Source organism: Molossus molossus, unplaced genomic scaffold, assembly GCF_014108415.1.
Source record: "Molossus molossus isolate mMolMol1 unplaced genomic scaffold, mMolMol1.p scaffold_m16_p_22, whole genome shotgun sequence".
Classification (NCBI taxonomy): domain Eukaryota; kingdom Metazoa; phylum Chordata; class Mammalia; order Chiroptera; family Molossidae; genus Molossus; species Molossus molossus.
Window position 1 is genome coordinate 8,306,844 of NW_023425358.1, and position 20,295 is coordinate 8,327,138.

Here is a 20,295-nt window from a genome sequence, read left to right on the forward strand (position 1 = left end):
ATGTGCAAATTTTATGTAAACAAAATATGCTCTAAAATTCCTACTTGTTTCTCTGCACAAATGCAGAGCCTGTGCCGAGAGTCCAAGGGCTTCCACTCCACCAAGGTTCGGCCCTTCCTTGTTCCAGTGCGTCAGCCTGGGAAGAGCAGGGTCACGCTGCTGAGGCCGGAGCATCCTCTGTGCAGGCACCAGACACACCCGCTGCCCGCTTCCCCTCCTAAGTAAGGCCACGGTCAGTGGGTTGGCGCCAAGGCAGACCCTTGTTCCTCTAATCCCCGCCCTGTAGGGTTCCACTCACTGGGAGGTTCTTCTGCCTGATGGGAGGAAGACAGTTAGCCCCAGGGGCTGGCACAGAATGGCAGGAGAAATCCAGGAGGGCCTTCCTATGCCGTGGCTGGGTTGGGTCTAGAAAGGAAGCCCCACCATATCCCATTTCCTCCATCTACACCAAACAAGGCCAGTGTGTCTACAGCACACGTGAGAATACAAACAAACATCAGTGCCTAAGAGACAGGGAGAGGGCCCCCAGGGTGAGGAAAGAGACATGGAGAGAAAGAGAAGCCAGCCAGTACATGATGACATGATTTTAAAGAGAAGCTGCTCCTACCCAGGCCCATCCGCTGGCTGAGCATCTGCTAAATTCAGCCAGTCTCGAGGGTTCTGATTTCCATGAGCCTGGGAGGCTGCCTTCTGGAGACCATATCCCGGCCTGTCCAACACCCCACTGTCCCTATAATCTGGGGGGACTGTCTGTCAGGGCCCTTTTGTTATTTCTTTATCCCCAAATCTCTCTCCAGCTGACTACCTTCAACCTTCTCCTTGACAACACCATCTCATTTCTTTCTCAAATGCTCTTCCTGTGCAAATGTCTCTATTTTATCTCTTGGGGGTTACTCCTTGCAGCCAACGGTCAGGGGAAAGGGGGGCATCCAGAGAACACTAAATAGTGTTGACTATATTGCTTTACAAGTTCCTTTTTGTTTTTCTCTTAAGTAGTAAAATCACGGCACATTTGGAGTTCTCCCTTGAATCCCTTATAAAGCAGATACACAGTTACTTCAGGGTGGGAGGGAGGGAGATGTTTAACCTTTGTTCAACACACTCCCGAAAGGGCCTAGTGGAAGAGGTTGGTTTCAGGAACCAAGGAGTGATGAGGGGTTCACTGGGGCAATGGGGGTTAGCTCCCCAAAGACAAAGGAGCACGGGATGCTAGCAGGCCTTGCATGGGCCCTTCAGTCACACGCTCCCTTTGACAATGTCCTGCCAAGGCCCTCTCCTCACATTTACTATCTGTGGGCGTTGCTTTAAGTGTGTCATCCACAAACAATCCAATTTTAGAACAGTCACCAGGGGGCCAAACAAGCGGACACCAGGCCCAAGAGTCTTCATGTGCAAAGGGTGGGGATATTGCCACGCTGCCTCGTGGTTAGTTCAAGGACTCAGTTTGGAAAACCTTATTCAAGAGGGCCTAGTAAATCAAAGAGATGTAAGGAAATCATCCTTCCCATCAATCTTCTCAACTTCTACCTCGGGCCAACTCTCTCGTAAAATTCCCGAGCGTAGGGTTCCATTACAGCCGCTAATTCTGTGCTGCCCTCCTGTGAGAGGGATAGTTCGTAGGCTCTGGGAACTGAGTTAGCATTTCAGTAGGCACGGTGACCAGGGAGACAGACGCTTACTACTTCGTACAAACATGACCAAGATTCTTCTTCTCCTCCTCCACCCCGTCCTGTGAACCTTAACCCCGGAAGCCAAGCAGGACCTGGCTCAACACCGTTTGCCAGATGAGTTGCTATTGGTGGGCAGCACCTAGAGCACAGTTAGCCAGAGTAAACGATGTTTCCCAGACAAGCCAGACTCATCTCCATGGCTTCAATCTCAGAAAGCCGTGTTCAAACAGGAAAAGCACATCCTCTGCCCACCAGCGTGTGGGTGAAGGCACCCAGGAAAGCCCCAAGTCAGGCCCAGGACAAAACAGCAGCTCTGCCGGAGTGGGGAGCCCAGCTGGCATCTCCACATGCCACGAGCAGAGTGAGGGCATTCACAGGAAGCCAGACCAGTCCTTTGGAAGTCATTAACTTCAGAGAAGACTGTTCACACTGAGCTCCATCCAGGCCCCAGTCACCATGGCCACCAGCTGGGAGTGCCACAGTCCTCAATCTGAGCGACTTCCTGGCCCAGCCACCCCTCATGCTTCCTGAGTCTTGGGCCAAGGAAGCAGGAAGACAGCTCCTCTCCTGAACCTCAGAGGTTCCCTGGGAGCCTACCGACGTTCCGGGGCACGGCACCTAGCTCATCCGTGCTCCATTACACACACCTGCACCCCCTACCCCTCAGTCCCCACTCCCCTTCCAAACATCAAGTCATAGAAGAATGGCAGCTCCCTACCTGAGGGTGGCGCTCTCCCCCTGCCGGACCGTCACGTTGTCCATAGCTTTGGGGAAGGTGGCATCTCCGCTGCGCACGGGCACTCCTGTGGGTACAAGGAACAGCAGCCTGAGAGACACGACCACGAGGCACTTCCAGGGCAGGAACAGGTACCCACAGACCCCCATCCTCGACAGCCACAACTTCCCAGAACTCCTGCAGCCGCACGGCACACGCCCCCCGGGCGAGCACAGGAAGTGGGTGGGGTGGAGGACGCAGCACAGGGACCCAGCGGTGAACTAGCGGCGATGGAGAGGCGCGGGCAGGAGAAAAGCGCGCAGACTCCTCCGAGTCTAATATTCCTCCCCCAAACCCAGCCTCTGCGCTCCAGCCTCGGAGAACCAGTTTCCACAGAGCACGTTCAAAGGGGGCTTCCTCGGTGCTGCTCCGCAGGGGAAGGTGGCCGAGATGGGGGAAGCCCAAGGCAGGTGCAAAGGTGCGGGCACGTCTCAGGAGTCCTTTCTTCCCGTGAACAGTTCAGACATGGCACTTTGGAGTGGAATAAGCACTTTTTTACCCGAAGGGGGAAGAGGGTGGGTTAATCCGGCGACACGGAGGAGGTCTGCAATCCCTCAGTCCAACCCGGGGAAATCCAACACTTTCTTTGTAAGTTTCGGAGGCAGGCTTGCCAGCAGAATACAGTCGGTAACAATAGCGGGGACGGCAAGGAGAGCACGCAGGAGGCAGCTGGGTGTGCGAGGAGCGGGCTGCGCGCGGAGCGGCCCCGGGGATCCTGCCGCAGCCGCCTGGGTCAACTTCCTCCGAGCCGAAATGCCGCTGCGGCTGAGCGAGGTGGCGGGTCTCGGCGGGGGCAGTGGCCGCGGCGGGGCCGAGCGGAAGCGGACCGCGGCGGCCCCTGGCTCGCTCCCTCGCTCGCTCGCTCGCTCGCTCGCTGGGGAAAGCGAGGTGCAGCCCGCACCGGAGCCGCGCGGACGCCACGCTCAGCGGCCGCCCCCGGCCTCCGCGCCGCCTTCCTCCCGGGAGCAGCCCCGACGCGCACGGTCCCCGACCGCCGGAGTTGTCATGGCAGCAGCTCCATCACTGACCGCCACTTTCTCCGGTGCCGGCACGGCGTGAGCGGGCGGACTGCGCGCTCATCCCGGCGGGCGGGCGCGGGGCGCGGGCGGGCGCCCACTTTAACCCCCGCCGCGCCGCACCACGCCACGGCAGTGCACCAGCAGAGGCGAGGCGGTTAACCATTTCCCGCCTTGAAAAACTGTCACCTCCAAATTAAGAAGGCAAAGTTACCATGCAGTTTTAATACGCCAGAGACATCTTAATAAGGGTTACAAATTAATTAACCAGGAAAGCAAAACCCTGCATCATGCATACATGCACCTTTTAAATGATCAGGTTAAGGAGGGGAAAGGAGAAACATTTGTAACATGAATAAATTAATTTAAAAATAATAAATAAAAATATAAAAAATAAAATAATCAGATTAATTTCATTAGCTGTAAGAGTCAATTTAGAATGTTGGGAAGATGTTTTAGAATAATCTTATTTTTAATCAATAGTCCATGCTCCCCCCCCAGCCCCCCAGCTCCCAAGAAAGCTAGTTTAAAACATGGGAGACTCAACACCACCGTTCTAAATAAAGATCTTGCATATACAAAATAAATGCAAAATCACAGAAGCCTCTTAGTGTGTGAAACTGACAAAAAAAAATTGCATCAAAATTTTGGTCAAGTTCTGATGCTGACTTACATTCTTTATTCTTATTCTGTCGACATTAAAAGATGCTAGCCCTGCAAAAATGCTCACTCAGAGGAATGAGTGGGAGCCTCTTGCTTTACTTTTTTATTTTTTATTATTTTTTATTTTTATTTTTTTGGTACATGCCCCTAGCGGGAACCGAGCGCAGGACTGTCTGGTCCGCAGGCTGGCGCTCCAACTGCTGAGCCAAACCAGCCAGGGCCTCTTGCTTTATTTATGCAGTGGACTCCCAAGTTTCCTGGGCTTCACACTCTTGCAGAGCTTGATTGCCCCTTAATTGATGTGTTTTTCAAATTTTTGAAACCTGAGAGAAAACAGGATTCATCTCAATTCCCTGCCACTTCCCCTTCCTGGATGCTGCAGGTCCCTGGGTTCCTACATTTTTATTTCTCCCTTAACTTCCGCTCTGAAGGAATGTGGTGCATTCCCCCTCCTGGGCCTGCCTCCTGGGCAACAGGGAAGCCTGAACAGCCCAGCCTGCACAACAGTGCTAACCTGCCAGGCCGTTCCCAGGGTTCCCTGCCCTGACCCGCATTCTCCCTGGGGACAGAGAGGGGGCAACAGTGACTCTCAGCTTTCCCTGGACTTTCTATCAAATTGTTAAATAACAGAAAAATATTCTTTCCCAAAAGCCATCTAGCCAACACCAAAGAGACAGAATCATTATACCTATAAGGATCCTAGGACCATAAGAGCCCTTGCATCATGCAAGTAGTGACCACCACTTCCATGTGTGTAACATGTGTGTTAGGGATGGCACAGCGTTCCACTCATCATGCCCCCCTCACCGCAATTACTTTAGATTGGCACGGACTGAAGTCTGGTTTACAGACATGGAAGCCAGACTCCAGGGGGAAAAAGAAAGACTGAGCAGGCCGGCCCTTCTCTTGTAATAGTTGACCAGAAAATGGTCGACCGTGAAAAGTTGAGCAACTTTACAATGAAGAGCTCAATTAATCTATCGTTAGACCCATTCTCCCTTACTGTCCTCTAGTGACTTCTCTGATATTAAATTCTCAGGGAAACCCATCTGCTGTGTTTGGCTAGTGGGAACCATTTGACATATAGCACCCCAAAATCAATTGTCAATTTACAACCACAAGGAAAGACTTTACTACCAGGGCTAGGAGTGGGGATGATATTTATGGAGAGTAGGAGAGTTTGGGGAAGAGAATGCCCCTATTTTAGTACCAGTTTATTCTTGCAAGTTCTTATTTCATCGCCATTTTACAGTAGAAAATTGTGGAAATAGCAAATTCAAGGGTTTCACCAAGTTAAGATACTATGTGATAACAGACAAAAGGTGTGAGATTGTGTTTGCTGACTTTCAGTTTGCGGAATGTGGGGTTCTTCTTTCCCAACAGCCCAAGGAGTCACCTCTAGTCATCCATCCATTCTAACCACCCTATTCTCCCCGCCGGCCCCCTCTACATGCATCCTCACCGCCTCGTGTGGACCCAAAGGCTAGCCTTGAGGCAGGAGGGGGCTCCTTGTGTCTTTGGAGCCATTTCCCTGCGGGTTGGAGAATGGCAGTGATGATTCCTTTCATGATAAATTCTAATCCTGGCTCTGGCATCTAATTCCCAGGTAGGTACAAATGAGCATTAGTTTTTGCATCTAGGAATGTGGATAATGACAACAACCAGCCTTCCCGAGGGGCCTACAGACATGATTAACTCTACAGTAAAATACTTAGAAATCCATTTAAGGTGGAAGATGCTCTATTAATACATTTTGCCTGCCACCAGTTCATTATTATGGCTGGGCAGAAAAATAATTTTTCTTACGGGCTCTTTAAGATGTTCAGTTCATACCCGTCTGCATGCAGTTGATCGGAGACGGTCAGACCATCTTTGTCTCTGGCCGTGGAGGGACACTGCTGAGTTGCAGCATCCCAGCCGCGGCTGGAAGGAACCCCAGCAGAGCTCAGGTAACACCCAGGATTAACAAAGAAAAGCCCCTCAGAACCTCACACCTGCTCTTTGAACCCAGGGATCCAAACTTTATTCAAAAATGGAAGTTTAGAAAATGGAAAAAGATCAGAGAGGCCCCGACAATTAACGAAGCTGAGTCCATTTCTTTCAAACTCATGATCGAAGTGGTTTGAAAAGATGAAGATCAGAATCATGTCAACTCCCTGCCCATCCCCTAATCCCTAAATATAACCAACATTTAGCGGCTTATCTTCTATCCTGTCTCTTGCTTCATAAAAACTGCTGGATTTATTTTATTTTCCCCAGCATATCCAAGTTAATGAAAAAGGGATGACAGTCGGAGCAATTTCATTATTTGTGTTCTTTGGAGAAACAACTCCCTTTCTACCTCCTGGAAAGCAGATTCCTAACGAGCCCCCACCTTCCCCTTCCTCCCCGTGTCCCTCTCCTTCCTCCCTTTCCTCTTACGTACACGTATACTGTACACATAAATCAACTTGTCACAGCTTGTCTCTGTGCTGACAGCTGTAATTGCTTCAGGTTATAAAAATATCTATAGGACAATGCCTTTCAAGCACACACACCACACACACGTACACACTGCCTGAGCAAAAGAAAACAATCATATTCCTTTTAACAATCGCTTGACCGCGACGGAGGGGTGAGCAGGGGTGAGCAGGGGTGAGCAGGGGTGAGCAGGGGTAGCAGGCGCTCGGCGGGCCGCGTGCTGGCGGGCAGGTGAGGAAACAGGTACGCGGAGGATGCGGGCAGAGGCGGTAACGTCTACACACCACAGCAGAGCCGGGACCTGGGACGCTTTCCAGCGAAAGGGAAATCAGCTGTAGTTTTTGTTGTACTGTCACCTACGGCGAGCCTGGGTGAGCTAAAGAGCTGTGAATATTCCACACAGGAAATGCACCAGCCTAAGAAATGCCGGTTCCTCTTCTCCTCTAAAGAGGCTAAAGGCCCCCCTCTCCTGGTGGAGATCCTGAATTGGAGCTCAAGCAAGAAGATGATAGATGGGGGGTGGTTAGCGTGGCACCACACAGATTTCGGAAGATGTAATTAGAATAGGCGGGGTCGGTCTGGATAAAGAGATGCATCCAGAGGAGAAGGGCAGGGCCGGACTCGGGAAAATCCGCGCCCTTCTTCGTCCTATATGAATGTGGGGTCCACATACAATTGTTCAGCTGGGCTAGGGGCTAGCATGCCAGGGTTTCAACAGGAAGAGCAAATGAGGGGAAGAAGATTCCACGGAGAAAAAAACGTTGTTAATAGAAAAAAATGAAGAAAGAGGATAGGGCCCAGCTGGTGTGGCTCAGTGGTTGAGCACCGACCCTGCACCAAGAAGTCACCAGTTTGATTCCCAGTCAGGGCACATGCCCAGGTTGTGGGCCAAATCCCCAGTGGGGGACATGCAGGAAGTGGCCAATCAATGTTCTCTCTCATCGATGTTTCTATCTCTCTCTCCCTCGCCCTTCCTCTCTATCTGAAATCAATAAATAAAAAAATAAAAAAGGATAGGAAAAAGTGGCAAAGATTAGACTCTCCGTGGACCTCCAAAGCCATCGAACTTCCTAAGAGATGCATACAGTGCAGTGATGGTCAGCAGCACAATTGGTAGGTAGACACAGTAGTAAAAAGGAGCAGGGTGAATAATCAAAATCAAGACACCACAGAAGGGGAACATCCCAAGAGCCAGAGGTCTGCAGGGAAGAATCTTCCCTCATCTTGGTTTTGGTTCATAACAAGACCTTGGATTGCCAGGACCGCAGAGTGACCCGGTCAGAGGGAGCCTTGGAAGAGGTACAGTATAGCACTCTCCTTTTATAAATGGTGATGGAGCTCCATGGATGGTGCCTGGGACAGAGGAGTAATTGCAGAGGGACCAAAGTTAATAACTGGCGAATCAGGACTAGGACCCAGGACTCCACCTTCTGTTCCAGTCTGCACGGTCCCTGCCAGGTGAGGACACTGTATGAGCGCGTGGTGGTCAAGTGTCTCCTTCGGCTGCCATGCTACCGGTAATAGAGAATTCTAGAGGAAGTCTTGTCATCACTGCCCGGTGTATCTGTGCGTATTCAATTATTCAGCTGCAGTCAACATTTTCAGGAAACTTAAAAGAGTAGCTTTTGAGCTCCTTCTATGTACCAGGAGCTGCATTAAAAGTTAGAGATACAAAGATGAAAGGTATAGCCCCTGGCCTCCATTTGCTTATAGTATAGTGCCATTGGGCTTGTCAGTGGTTTTATTTGTATATACATTCAGGACTGTTGAAGTTATAATGAACTCAAACCCATGCTTCCCGCACACCCTGGAGAACACTCATTGCTAGAAAAACGAGCTGAGATGTGCCTACTCTGGAACAGTTTGTCCCCTTGCGTGTGTCCTGATAGCCAGACACTGACCATGGTTTTCTAAGCTTCATTTAGAGGGTATTAGGAGGGGAGGGGATTCATTCAAGGATGTATAAATGTAGGGAAGAACTTCATCTACTCAACAAACATGCATTTCGCAGTGCCCACTGCATGCCAGCTGCGTCCTGGGTGGTGGATTTAAGCCGTGGGGGAGAGGGGCAAATCAGAGCCAACGTGGGCTCACTCTCCAAAGCACACTGTGCAGCCCGAGAGGCAGATTTCAGGGGAGAGTTTTACAAAACAGTGGAGATCATTGTGGAAAAACTCTATGAGGAGTAAATGGAAGAATGCATACAGCAGAAGGTTCTCGTGGAATCTTGGAAGATCAGGAAAAGTTTTCCTACGGAAATGACTTAAAATCGGGACGCAAGAGTGAGAAGGAGAGGAAGGGACAGGCAGGGCTCCAGCTGCAGGCAGACAGGACAGGCTCTGCCCAACCCTAGCCTGGGAGGAGCTTGGACAGAAGCTGCCCTTCTTGTTCTCAGATGGTGCTCATTTAAAGGGAGGGCGGGTATGTCTGAAGGGCGGCGTCTGATGGAAAACCTCGAACCGCTTCAACATTCTGCGTTCATGCATTCACTGATTCATTCAGTACATATTTATTGATTAAGAATAACCGTGGGGTTTGGAATCAGACAGACCAGAAGTCAAACACTCCTCTTCTCCATTACTAACTGGGTGACCTTGGGGAAATAAGTTAACCTTGTTTGCAACATAGTGGTGATCATGGGGCCACTGCACAGAGTGTTGTGAGGGTGACATGAGACAAGAGATGTAAGGAGCTTAGCGCAGGGCCTGCTACACAGCAGGGACTTGCCAAGTGGCAGCTTCTGGACTGGGACCGGGACTGGGAGGGACGGCCAGCGGAGGCTCCTCCCTCATTCACAGGAGTTCTAGGCACCGTATCCATTGAAAGAACCCAGAAGCCCCTGAGCAAGGGCCTGGGAACGACATCTGTGTACCCATCCTGGGGGTTCATCCCAGAGACAGAGCAAAAACATCATGCTGGGAATGTGGTCAGAAAGCGGAAGTGGCTTAGCTTTCAGGACAGGAAGAGGGGTGGCCCTCTGGCTCCCCCCCACTGTCGCAATCCCAGTGTTCTCCAAAAGCACACAGGATTTAGGCCTGAGCTGGAGAAATAGGACAGGGCTTTCTCTTCCTGTGGCAGCCGGGAACTTTCATCTGTCCTGTTCCCACATACACCTGAAAGGTAGTGAAATAAACTGAGAAAAAGAGACGACAGCCCCAGCTCATCCCAAGGGGAGTGCTACCCACTGACGTCCTTCTGCTGAAGCTGTTAGCCCTTCTCTGCTCCGTGTGCCTGCTGGCTGAATCCAGAGCCGCCTCGTCGAGAGCATAGACCAGCCGTTTGGTGATCCTATCCTGTGCCTGACTCTGCTCTTCCTTTCCACCCTGAACATCCCAGGGCAGAGCTTCAGGACCAGCCTGGCGCCCTCTGCAGGAGGGAGCACAGTCACATGCAGACATCTGTCCACATGCGTGACACAGTCCTACTGTTTCAGGGCGCAGCCCAGGCAGTCGCTGGCGCCTTCTCATTTAGAAACAGTTCTGAATGGCTCACCAGCCCTCAACTGGGCGTTTTTTAAAAGCTTAAATTTGCTGTGGAGGGAACTTGTCTTACCTCTGCTGCTGCGTTCTTTTCTTCCTAAACATCCACCTGTTACACCTGTTTTCCTTTCCTCCCTCTTGTTGTTTTCTTTAGAGGTTTTACTCATTGTTCCCCCACCAACAGCAGCAACAGAAGTGGTAACTTTATAATGAGACGAGACTTTGCCAATGACGCATAGGCTCAATCATACTTTTTATTGGAGGTGACATTTTATAAATACCATTTTTAAACCAAAGGAGCTGGGTTGTAGTCTCAACTCAGGCCATCATCATGTCACTTTAGCTGTCAGTCACTTTCTTTCTTGGATTTTTAGCTTCTTCCGTTGACCAAAGAACCAACGTCTTCGTAAATGGGTCTTTGAGAAGGTCTAATGTTCATGCAGCCAAATGGGCTAATGCACTTTGAAAGTCAAAGGAACTACTCAGGAGTAAGACAACAGCGCAGTCGCGGGCTGGAGGTCAAGGGTATTGAACCCAAGCCTCACGTCTTCCACTCATGGGCCGTATGAAGCTGCCCAGTCACTTTCTTTTCTTGTCTAAAGGAGCAGTTTGGATGACATGACTTTCAAGGACACTTCCAACTCTGATAGTTTTAATGCTGCACAACGCTCTTCTCAAAAGCAGTGTCTCCTTCATATTTACTGCTCAGTTCCTCCGCTGGAGAAATGGCCCCCCTCCCCATGTCCGTCCACTCTTCTCCTCCAACAAGGTACCCACTTCAAAGGCCACGGACGCACTGTGCAGACTGACTCCTGAGCTGCAGAGTGTCTCAGGCGAGCTGACGGATGCGCCAGGAAGACTGAAATTCTTCTGACAAAGGGTTTCTTTAAGGAAAAGAAAATCCCACAATGCAACCAGCACTGTTAATCTTCAATAAATATGCTCTTAATATTAACTGGCATTTATTTAAACTTACAGGAACTGTCCTATTCAATCTAAATTAATTGCCCATTTGGGAATTTTCCCCTGAAGCCTAGCTGGAGCATGGCTGTCTAGATCATAGTCTGTGCTAGGCATCTGGCCACGAAGAGAGTATCTGAGCCATCCTTTCTGACTAGACTATTAGAAGACCATGGTTCGAAGGGCCTTAGAGGTCAACTGGACTAGTATGTTTTAAAACCTGTGTCTTTTGACTTTCTGGAGGCCTATTTTTCCCAACCCTTCATTAAGGGCTCATTATGTCTTCCCTATAACTATCTCTCTCCTTCCTCTTCTTTATATTTTTAATCTTAATCTCTTTCTCCCTCTCTCTCTTCTTCTCTCTCTCTCCCTCTCTTTCTCTCTCTCTCTCTCTCTCTCTCTTTCTCTCCCCATTCTGATAGTGATGCTTTTCATTTGAACATTGTATTTTAGACTCATGCTGCTGTGTTTTTATCTCAGTCTCTCCTGAATTTCTTAGGAGACGACATTTTGGATGCAGCCAATTCTATATATACTGATATACGAGTGCACATATGCATATCTAGTATTTTATGTATCACAAACAACATTTTATAACAGCAGTCGTATATAAAAGACTAAGAGCTGGGGAATAATCTCTGAGTCACACTGCTTTATAAGGGGCAAGGAGAGTGTAATTGGGTAGAACTGATCTTTGCTTTCCCTGAAATCAATCAATATTTTTTTATTATAAACGTGGTCCTGGCTGAACTTCTGGGATGCTATTTTGCTACGATTATAACACATGCACAACATTTCCACATCACGCACACATGTGGGCACACACACCAACACAGACACACACTCACCCACTGGTTTCATCCAATCAGTTCACTGGGGAAACATGTGCATTAAAGATAAACACCTAATCAGACGGGTCAGTGTTCAAGCTGAGTTAATTTTCCCCAGGAAGTGGGAACTGGTTGAGGCTAAAATAATTTACCTTAAGGATTCTAAAGGTTTGGTTCCTGTGTTAGATTCATGAAGGTCTGCTGTCTGCCTTGCAGGGCCAGAGGGGGTGGTGATGCAGAGAGGCCTGGACTCAGAGATGGGCGTGGACTCGGAGATGGGCGTGGACACGGAGATGGGCGTGGACACGGAGATGGGCGTGGACTCGGAGATGGGCGTGGACTCGGAGATGGGCGTGGTTGGCAGAATGCAAAGGCTTTGGGGAGAAGGCACGCAGCACCTTCTGAAGAGCACTAAACATATTCCCAACTATTTGCTGTGGAAGGCTTGGTTTGCCCTGCCTTTGGCAGTCATGCTCTTTGTATTTCTAACTAAGCTAATGCACAAACCATCCCACTTCTTTTTGCCTTTACTCCAATCACTGTCAAGTGAGACTAAAAACACACTGTCCTTACAGTGTCTTTTAAAACACGCTTTGTATTCACAGCTCTTTATTCTTTATTTTACCGAGTCTTAGAAATTCAAGAAATAATTGAACACATTTCTTTATACTTGGGCATTATCCTGGCTTCTACCTTATCTGTCCATCGTTACTCATTACCATTGTGCGTGTGGGGCCTTTCACAACGAAGGAGAGAAGGCTGCAGTTAGAACCGACATCCCTCCCGCCTGGGAGTTGATGTAGGTTTTCCCTCCTGGAAAGGAATGATTCCCCTAAACCTTTTGTACATTTTCTTTATCTAGTTTACCAAAAAGCTCCCAGTGCTGTTGCTGGGAGTGAGGAAGCTAGAGCAGTCTGAATGTGGCCTAGGAGTGTGGACTGAAATGCCACTCGGGTAGCTTTAAACTCGGGAAAGAGAACAGGAAACGTGTTGTGAGTGTGAGTAAGTGACAACACGTGAAAATAATTTATCTAGGCTTTCACAACAGTTTTGACAAGGTGTCAGGATCAAAGATGCCTTAATAAAATATAAGTGGGTAATGAGGATACTATTTTTTTTCAAAGGTAGAACATTAGCTTAGAGCTGAGACACAAATCAAGGCTGGATTGACGCGTTTCTATATGGAGAAGTATTAATACTAGATTCCCCAAAGGAGAGTGGCTGGAGCAAACCAAATGTAATGTTTGTATCAGTGATCCATCGAAGGGGATTCATAGAGAACTCTCCCAAATTTGCAGAGACATTACGTTTCCTTAACTAAGTAAATCTTCCATTGACATGGATGAGCTGCAAATAATCCACAATGTTGTGAGAGTGTGGAAAGAAGGGGACAAATGCAATGTAACACATTTTAGAAAAAATCGTCTAAAGTTCCTTCTAAGACGCCTGACTCTGGACAGGGGAGTAAGAAGCAGCGATGAGGAGTAGACCAAGCGTGGATGTTGGTGTTAGTGGCTTCGACTCTAAGTTCAAGCTCGGAAAATTGCCAGCCTGGCCTTGGATGCTTTTCTTACCTCTCGGAGTGTCACTTTTCTCCTGTACTAAATAGGAATGACACCACCTCGTATGTTTGCTGCGAGGCTCGGTGAGACAGGACACGCGAGGCGCCCAGTGACGTGCCCAGCCTGTGGTAGGCTCCGCAAATGGTAGCGAGTGACTGTTCTTTTACGAGCAGAACCACCTTGGAAACAGTCATTACAGGCTCCCAGGCTCAGTCCTTACAACACATTTTGAACTTTGAGACTATATATTATTATCTACAGGTATCAGGACTTTTTGCCCAATAAAATAAATGTTGGTTCAAACATTTTATGAAAGCTATTAGAATATTGGGAAAAAACTAGAAATAAAGAAAGAAATGTTGCCTTTATGCAAACTTACTGTGTATTACATTACATTATATGGCAATATATGTGATACTGTACTGTATTCAAATAGTACTTATAATAGTTATCACTGTACCTCACAAATAACACAAACTTCATGAGCCCAATTTCTGACATGAGAAATCAGGAGTCGCTTTTAATCTCTCCTTCCTCCCCCTGTTTCATCCAACCCTCTTCTCTTCTGCGGGTTCTTCATCCCTAACATTTTTACATGCAGCGCCCTTCTGGGCGGTTACTGTGCCATAAGCCACCGTGCTTGCCTGTTCTCCCAGGGACCAGTGGCTTCCCTACGTGAATTTCTTCTGCCCGCTCTCACCAGATCTGCTTCGAACTCCACGTGGAAACGACGTTTTCCTGGTTTTCGGATCGGGTGCCTCTCCGATCCGACCTTCAGGGGCTCCGCACAGCAGTCTGAGTCAAGCCTCAGCTCTCTCTGGTCACTGGTTTCTGAGCCTAGAAGATGTGGCCTGTGTCCAGCTCCACTTTTTCTTCCTGGTGCTTCTTCCCTGATGTTGGTCTTTATTTTAATTTATTAATATTTAAATCCCGCAGTTTTCTCTTTCTCAACTCAGACGCTTTGTCCATGCTGCATCCCTGCCTAAAACATAGTCCTTACATTTTCCGGGCTAGGTCTATCCATCCTTTGCAATCTGACTTCCCCGAGAGACCTTACCTTAGCCATTCCATTCAGATAAGGTGAACGCCCAATGCATCGGTACTTCCCACAGCCACAATACTTGTAAATTCTGTCTTTTTCTCTGCTCTATTCCTGAAGCCTAACACAACTCCTGGCACATAGTAGGTTTTTGATAACTATTGGTTGAGTTTAAGTGAATAGTATAACTGAGGAAAATTAAAAAATTGAAATAATTTTCTGGTAGGGACTTCAAATGGAGGAACATTAAGTAGATGAAGACACTTGGTATTTGTGAAGTATAAGGGTAGGGTGTCCACACACTTAATGAACAAACTCTACTAGAAATAAAAAGAACCCCCATAAATTAAAAGATGGTAGTTTAAGGATAAAAACAAGCATGTCTGTATGAAAGGTTACACAGGCAAAAATAATATCTAAATAGAATAAGGAAGGGCCTGGATAAACTAGTGAGTGACAGAGCCATGCAGGGTTATTAGGTTAGGGGTGTCTGATGTATAACTCTAACCTTTAACGTATGATCCCATGCAAAACCGGGGCCTAGGACATCTGAATTGATATGACCTGGTATGACCTTTCCAATGTCATGTTTCCATCTACGTGGTAATTCCACTTGTCTCCACTGCTAGGATAAGAAATTACGCTTATCTTTTCCAAGCATACCTGACGACCACCATTCTAGAGCATGTATGTACATTTGGTAAGAGCATGTTTGCAAGAAACATGCTGCAAGAAGTGTGTGTGTGTGTGTGTGTGTGTGTGTGTGTGCGCGCGCGAGAGAGAGAGATTTGTGTGTGATTTGTGTCTAAAATGAGCCCTGATGCCCGGCGGGTGTGACTCAGTGGTTGAGCACCAACCCAGGCACCAAGAGGCCGCTGGTTCGATTCCGGGTCAGGGCACATGCCCAGGTTGTGGGCTCCATCCCCAGTAGGGAGCGTGCAGGAGGCAGCCAATTGATGTTCTCGCTCATCCGTGTTTCTATCTCTCTTTCCCTCTCCCTTCCTCTCTCTCTAAAATCAATGAAGGGAAAAAAAAGAGCCCTGAGCAGGGAAAAGCCCCTTGGGGGCAGAATTAGTTGGGCTGTGTTGCTCTTACTGTCCAATCCCTTGGCTGTTTCCCCATGTCCGACTGGGGACTCCGGTGCACCCCACACTCGCTACTTCCTTGAGCATTCCCTCCTGATGTCTTTCCTTCGCTTCCGGAACGTGCGTGGGCTCCCTCCTCCCCTAGTCACCAGCAGAGCTGCATCACACCGTGTGTCTTTACACTCTGGTCGCCCGGTCTCTGTCCCCCACGCACTGCTTCCCTGTGCAGCCTCCTTCTCGGGGCCGAATGGAGAAGAGACCGTTGTATGTGATTCTGCATTTTTTAATCTCGAAGAAAAGAATTGTGATAGCCATCGTTCAAGACGATAAGTAATGCACAGGCCTACGTTCTTATGTTGCATGTGACTGGCTTCTCCAGAAGGTGTCTAACTGTGACTTCATTTGGGAAGCTGTGCTCGTCACTTTTACTTCCTGAAGAGACAGTTGGACAACATGCACAGGACCCCCAGAGATCCGGAGAGAGGCCAGCCCGAGACCAGAGGGGCCTGGATGAGGTGGTTGGAAGGATGGTTGCTGATTGCCCAGCTGAGAGCAAAGCGCCCCTTTCACGCTCAGGGAATGAGCATGTCCTCCGGCAGGGGTGTGAGACAGTGGGAGCGGTCATCCTCAATCCAGCCCAAGGCTACAGTCTGCTGCGGAGACTAACTTCAGAAATAACTGTACAGATCATCAATGAATCACTAGTGGAATACATATTACAAAGGGAACGTGCGAGATTACAAGAGAGCAAAAAGGGAAGGAACAGTGTCTTATTCATACTCTCTATCTCAGCTCAGAACAAGGTAACAATATATTCGATGATAAATCAATGTAAGAAGGGTGATTGAATGAATAAAGATGTAACAATATCTAGAATCTAACATCTCCATATTTTTCCATGAGGCCAGTGGGTTAGACCTTCCCCTACACAGACATCTCTAACAGACCCCCCTTTTTTAAATTCCAAAAGGCAGTAGGGATCTAAGGAAGAGGGGTGCCCTTCTCATGTTCCTATGACTTATCAAATCAAAATAAGAGAAATGTATAAATAAGGCTATAGAAATATTTTCAGTATACTCTTTTTGTTCTTGGGAAAGCTATCTCATCGCTATCTCAGAACATTCACTCCAGTCCTAACCTCCAATTTGTAAACTGTTGGCACTCTCTCTCCAAGAACAACATTAAAAATAATCAGACTATTAGCCAGGGGGCTTGGTCTGAACCTAAAAAACTTGAGAAACGATCTTATACATTATTTTCCAAGGATATCATCTTTAAGCCTTAACAGGCACACCTGTCTGAATTCTGGGAACTGAGCATAATTACATGGAAATTGACAGGACACATACGCCAAGAATCCTGTTAACCTTTAATATCTTGAAAAAACTTCTCCTTGTAGTTATCCTTTTTCCTTTGTCTTAAATGCTACTGCTGAATACTCAGAGGCTTAAGCAAACACAGAGCTCGTGCATTGCAGAATCTTGATCTTGTTTGAGATCCTGGAGTCTTCCAGGCTTTCCGTAGAATAAGGAGGCGCTACGCAGGCACTTGGAATTTGACTATGTCTAGAAGTTGGATCCATCTTGGTATGTGCTCTGCTCTAGGTCTCTGCTTATAATTATCCACGCGGAGCAGAAGCTCCTTCACATTAGCAGTTGTAGTGAAAGTGTCGGTCTCGGGCATGTGGTGTCTAACGCGGTCTCTGACCTGCGCGATGTCTTTGGGAAACACTGCACCTTGGTGCCTGGGACTTCCTCTCCGCGAAGTGACTGCAATGGCAATGAGCTCCAACAGCAGTAAGACGTGCACAGCACTTCGAACTTGACTGTGGACTTTTCTGTCCCTCATCTGACTACTGGGGGTTTGTCTCCTGCACCTCCCCTTCCTTCCCACTTCATGGCTGCAGCTAAGGCCCCCCGTCTTTCCTCTACCATTTTACTTAAATCTTAACTCGTCTGCCCCAACTCTGCCCATACCTACACCAGTGCTTTCCGACAGGGGCAACATGGTCTCCTGGAGGAGCAGTAAAACATTGGGGGGAGCCTGGCCCGTGTGGCTCAGTGGACTGAGCGTGGTCCCACAGCCTGAGAGGTCCTGATTCAATTCCCGGTCAGCGCACTGCCAGGGTTGCAGGCTGGATCTCCCGTAGGGACGTGCAGGAGGCAGCCAATGGATATTTTCTCTCTCCCATGTTGTTTCTATCTCTCTCCCCTTCCTCTCTCTCTGAAAAAAAAAAAAAAAATCAATAATAAATATGTATATATATATATATACATATTTTTTTAAAAAGTTGAGGGAAAATTGGTTGTCACCGTGACTGCGGAGAGACTCCTGCCACTTGGTGCATGGCGTCCCGGAGGCCGGACTCGCAGCATCGCAGGGGAGACTCAGTCACAGATGTCAGATGCCTGTTGCACATTTAAGTGAGTGGAACCTGTTTTTCAGAAATCAGAAGCCCAACACGCACTGCATTCCATATATAAACATACATTTATTTTGCAAGGTTTTAATGTTCCCTGAAACTCCAGGAATGAAACCACTGTAAGCTAAGGGGAGGTTGTGTTCGGGTTTGTTCAGATCTTCACCCAGAGCTTTTTACGAGTTTAGAGAATCACGTGACCAATGATAATGCTCCTCATGGTATTTGAGTCCTGATTCTATATCCCTGTTCTGTAGCTGTGACATTTATGGGACATCTACATATGGTCACAAGCATCTACACTGCGTTACATCCTATGGTGTAGTTGTGCCTAAAGATTTATTTTACATTTATTTGCTTATCAATCCACTTTTTATTTATTTTTCAGGTATAAATAGGACATTACACAGGTCATTTTTAAAGTAGGTATATAGGTAGCCTTATTTTACCTACCAGCTTAATTTTGCAAAGTAATAAGGGTATTACAAACTATTCTTTAATAATATTTGGGTCAGAAAATGTAATTAACTTCTGGTATAAATAATTCCATACACAGAAGTCAGCTTCGTCTTCCTAAAGTTCTTTCCTATCAGGAAGTCCTGGCTGTGAATGTCCTTTACCTGGTCCTCACTGTTCTTTACTGTTCAGGACATTTCCGTGGTGGCCCTGCCTGTGACGTATAGTTCAAACCCCGAGGTTGGCAGTCAAGGCCCTGAAAAATGCCCCAAGCTGACCCTCATCTCTGTTCTGTTGCAGCCCCACCACCCTCGTCCACTCTGCATGTCTCGGACTGTATATTTACTCAGACTTTGCTTGGCCAGGATTCACTTTCCTTCCATCCACACATTTCTAAATCCCAGTCAAACTTCAAAAACCAGTTAAAATTCCATTCTCTTCACGAAATGTTACTTTTACTGATGTCCATGCCCTCCCCATCCATTGGTTAAAAACAAATCCTTTCATATATTTAGTAATTAAATGTAATATCTATATCTATATATATATTTGTATTATAATTTTAGTGTTTATTTGTCTGATCTTACCTAGCAGGCTATAAGCTCCCTGAAGATAGGTTCCATTTCTTATTCCCTGTGTACCTTCTCAAGGCTGAACTAAGTGTGTGGTTCAGTGTATGAGTTCAATAAACATTTATGGAATTGAATCGGTCTCTGAGTAATTGAGAGAGATGCCTAGGTACTATTATCTTAATTCACACACCAGGAAAATAGCTGTAAATTAGTGCTAAAAGGTATTTTATATAGAGCATCAGATGAGCCATGCTGCAGAGGGGGGAACATGTTATTACCTCCAGTTCATTCAAGTCTCAGATCTGTACCTATAAAACCATTTAGAGAAGTGGGCTTATATTTTTGCTGAAACCGAACCAAACCTTTCACGTCTAAGTCTGCCTGCCAGGATAAGAGTTTGGTTTTGCATCATTCTGTATGCCACTGATGATGGCAAATCTTCCATCTGTTAAAAGCTGGTCACCAAACAGAGCCACAGGTTTTGTCCTTTTAAGACTATGTTCCAACAGAATCCATCCAGAAATAAGACGTGTGTTTCCCAGAAAGCTCCTCCGGCGCGCCCGGTGGCGGAGGGGTCAGGTTCTAGCCGCGCGCCCTGGCTGGGCTCCAGCTTTTACTAACCCATCCATCACAGCCGAAGCCTGCCCTTCTCACACACCATTTGAGTTGGAAATGGAAGTGGCCTTTTAACAGGACATTGTCTTAGGATTGTGTGAAGCAAGGCTGACAGAGAAAGGAAGATTCATTCCTGACACCAATCATACTAATATCTGTCACCAAAATGACATTTTCCCTTTAATGATGAAAAATGCATCAGAAACGAGGGAGGAGAATGAAAAACTCGTCTGTGCTGCTCTGGTCTGCTAGGGAGGAATCTCCGCTGCTGGTGGGCAACGTGAGGAGATGAGAGGAAGGATAGCCGGGTGGTTACTGAACGCACACACCTGGTACTTAGTTCGGAAGGAAGGGTGCGAGCAGATGGAAGCCTGTGGGGTAGACAATGTCACTGAACATCTGACTAATTTCACATGAGGCCTTCTGCCTGGGGTTTCAATAGACGGCCCCGACTTCTTTCCGGCCCAAGCAGGGTTTCAGCATTGGCTTCCAGGGCTGCCATACACAGATCTCACCAAATCCTGTTTGCAGAGCTAGTAAGCTCGCAGCAGTGCAAAGCTGCTGGGGCCCCGGCCCTCATTCGCATGTCACTGCTGCGTGGGCTATCACGGACGGACCGGGGCCACAATGCAGGTGCCGTATGTGCATCCGGGGGTCTGCTGTGGATGACCCATGAGTCGGGCAAGGATGGCAA

The 20,295-nt window shown here is 47.8% G+C and overlaps 1 protein-coding gene across 2 annotated transcripts in view; it reads right to left on the reverse strand.

Moving 5' to 3' along the window:
* Positions 1-20,295, reverse strand: part of NTM (neurotrimin) — a 945,407-nt gene that overhangs the window by 416,663 nt on the left and 508,449 nt on the right. Inside the window, exon 2 of one of the 2 annotated variants that reach the window (XM_036276876.1) lies at positions 2,389-2,473. In XM_036276876.1, coding sequence (XP_036132769.1) covers positions 2,389-2,473 — 85 coding nt within the window. Of the gene's footprint in view, positions 1-2,388; positions 3,014-20,295 lie in introns of those variants that run through there. The other variant, XM_036276877.1, reaches the window with a different exon arrangement.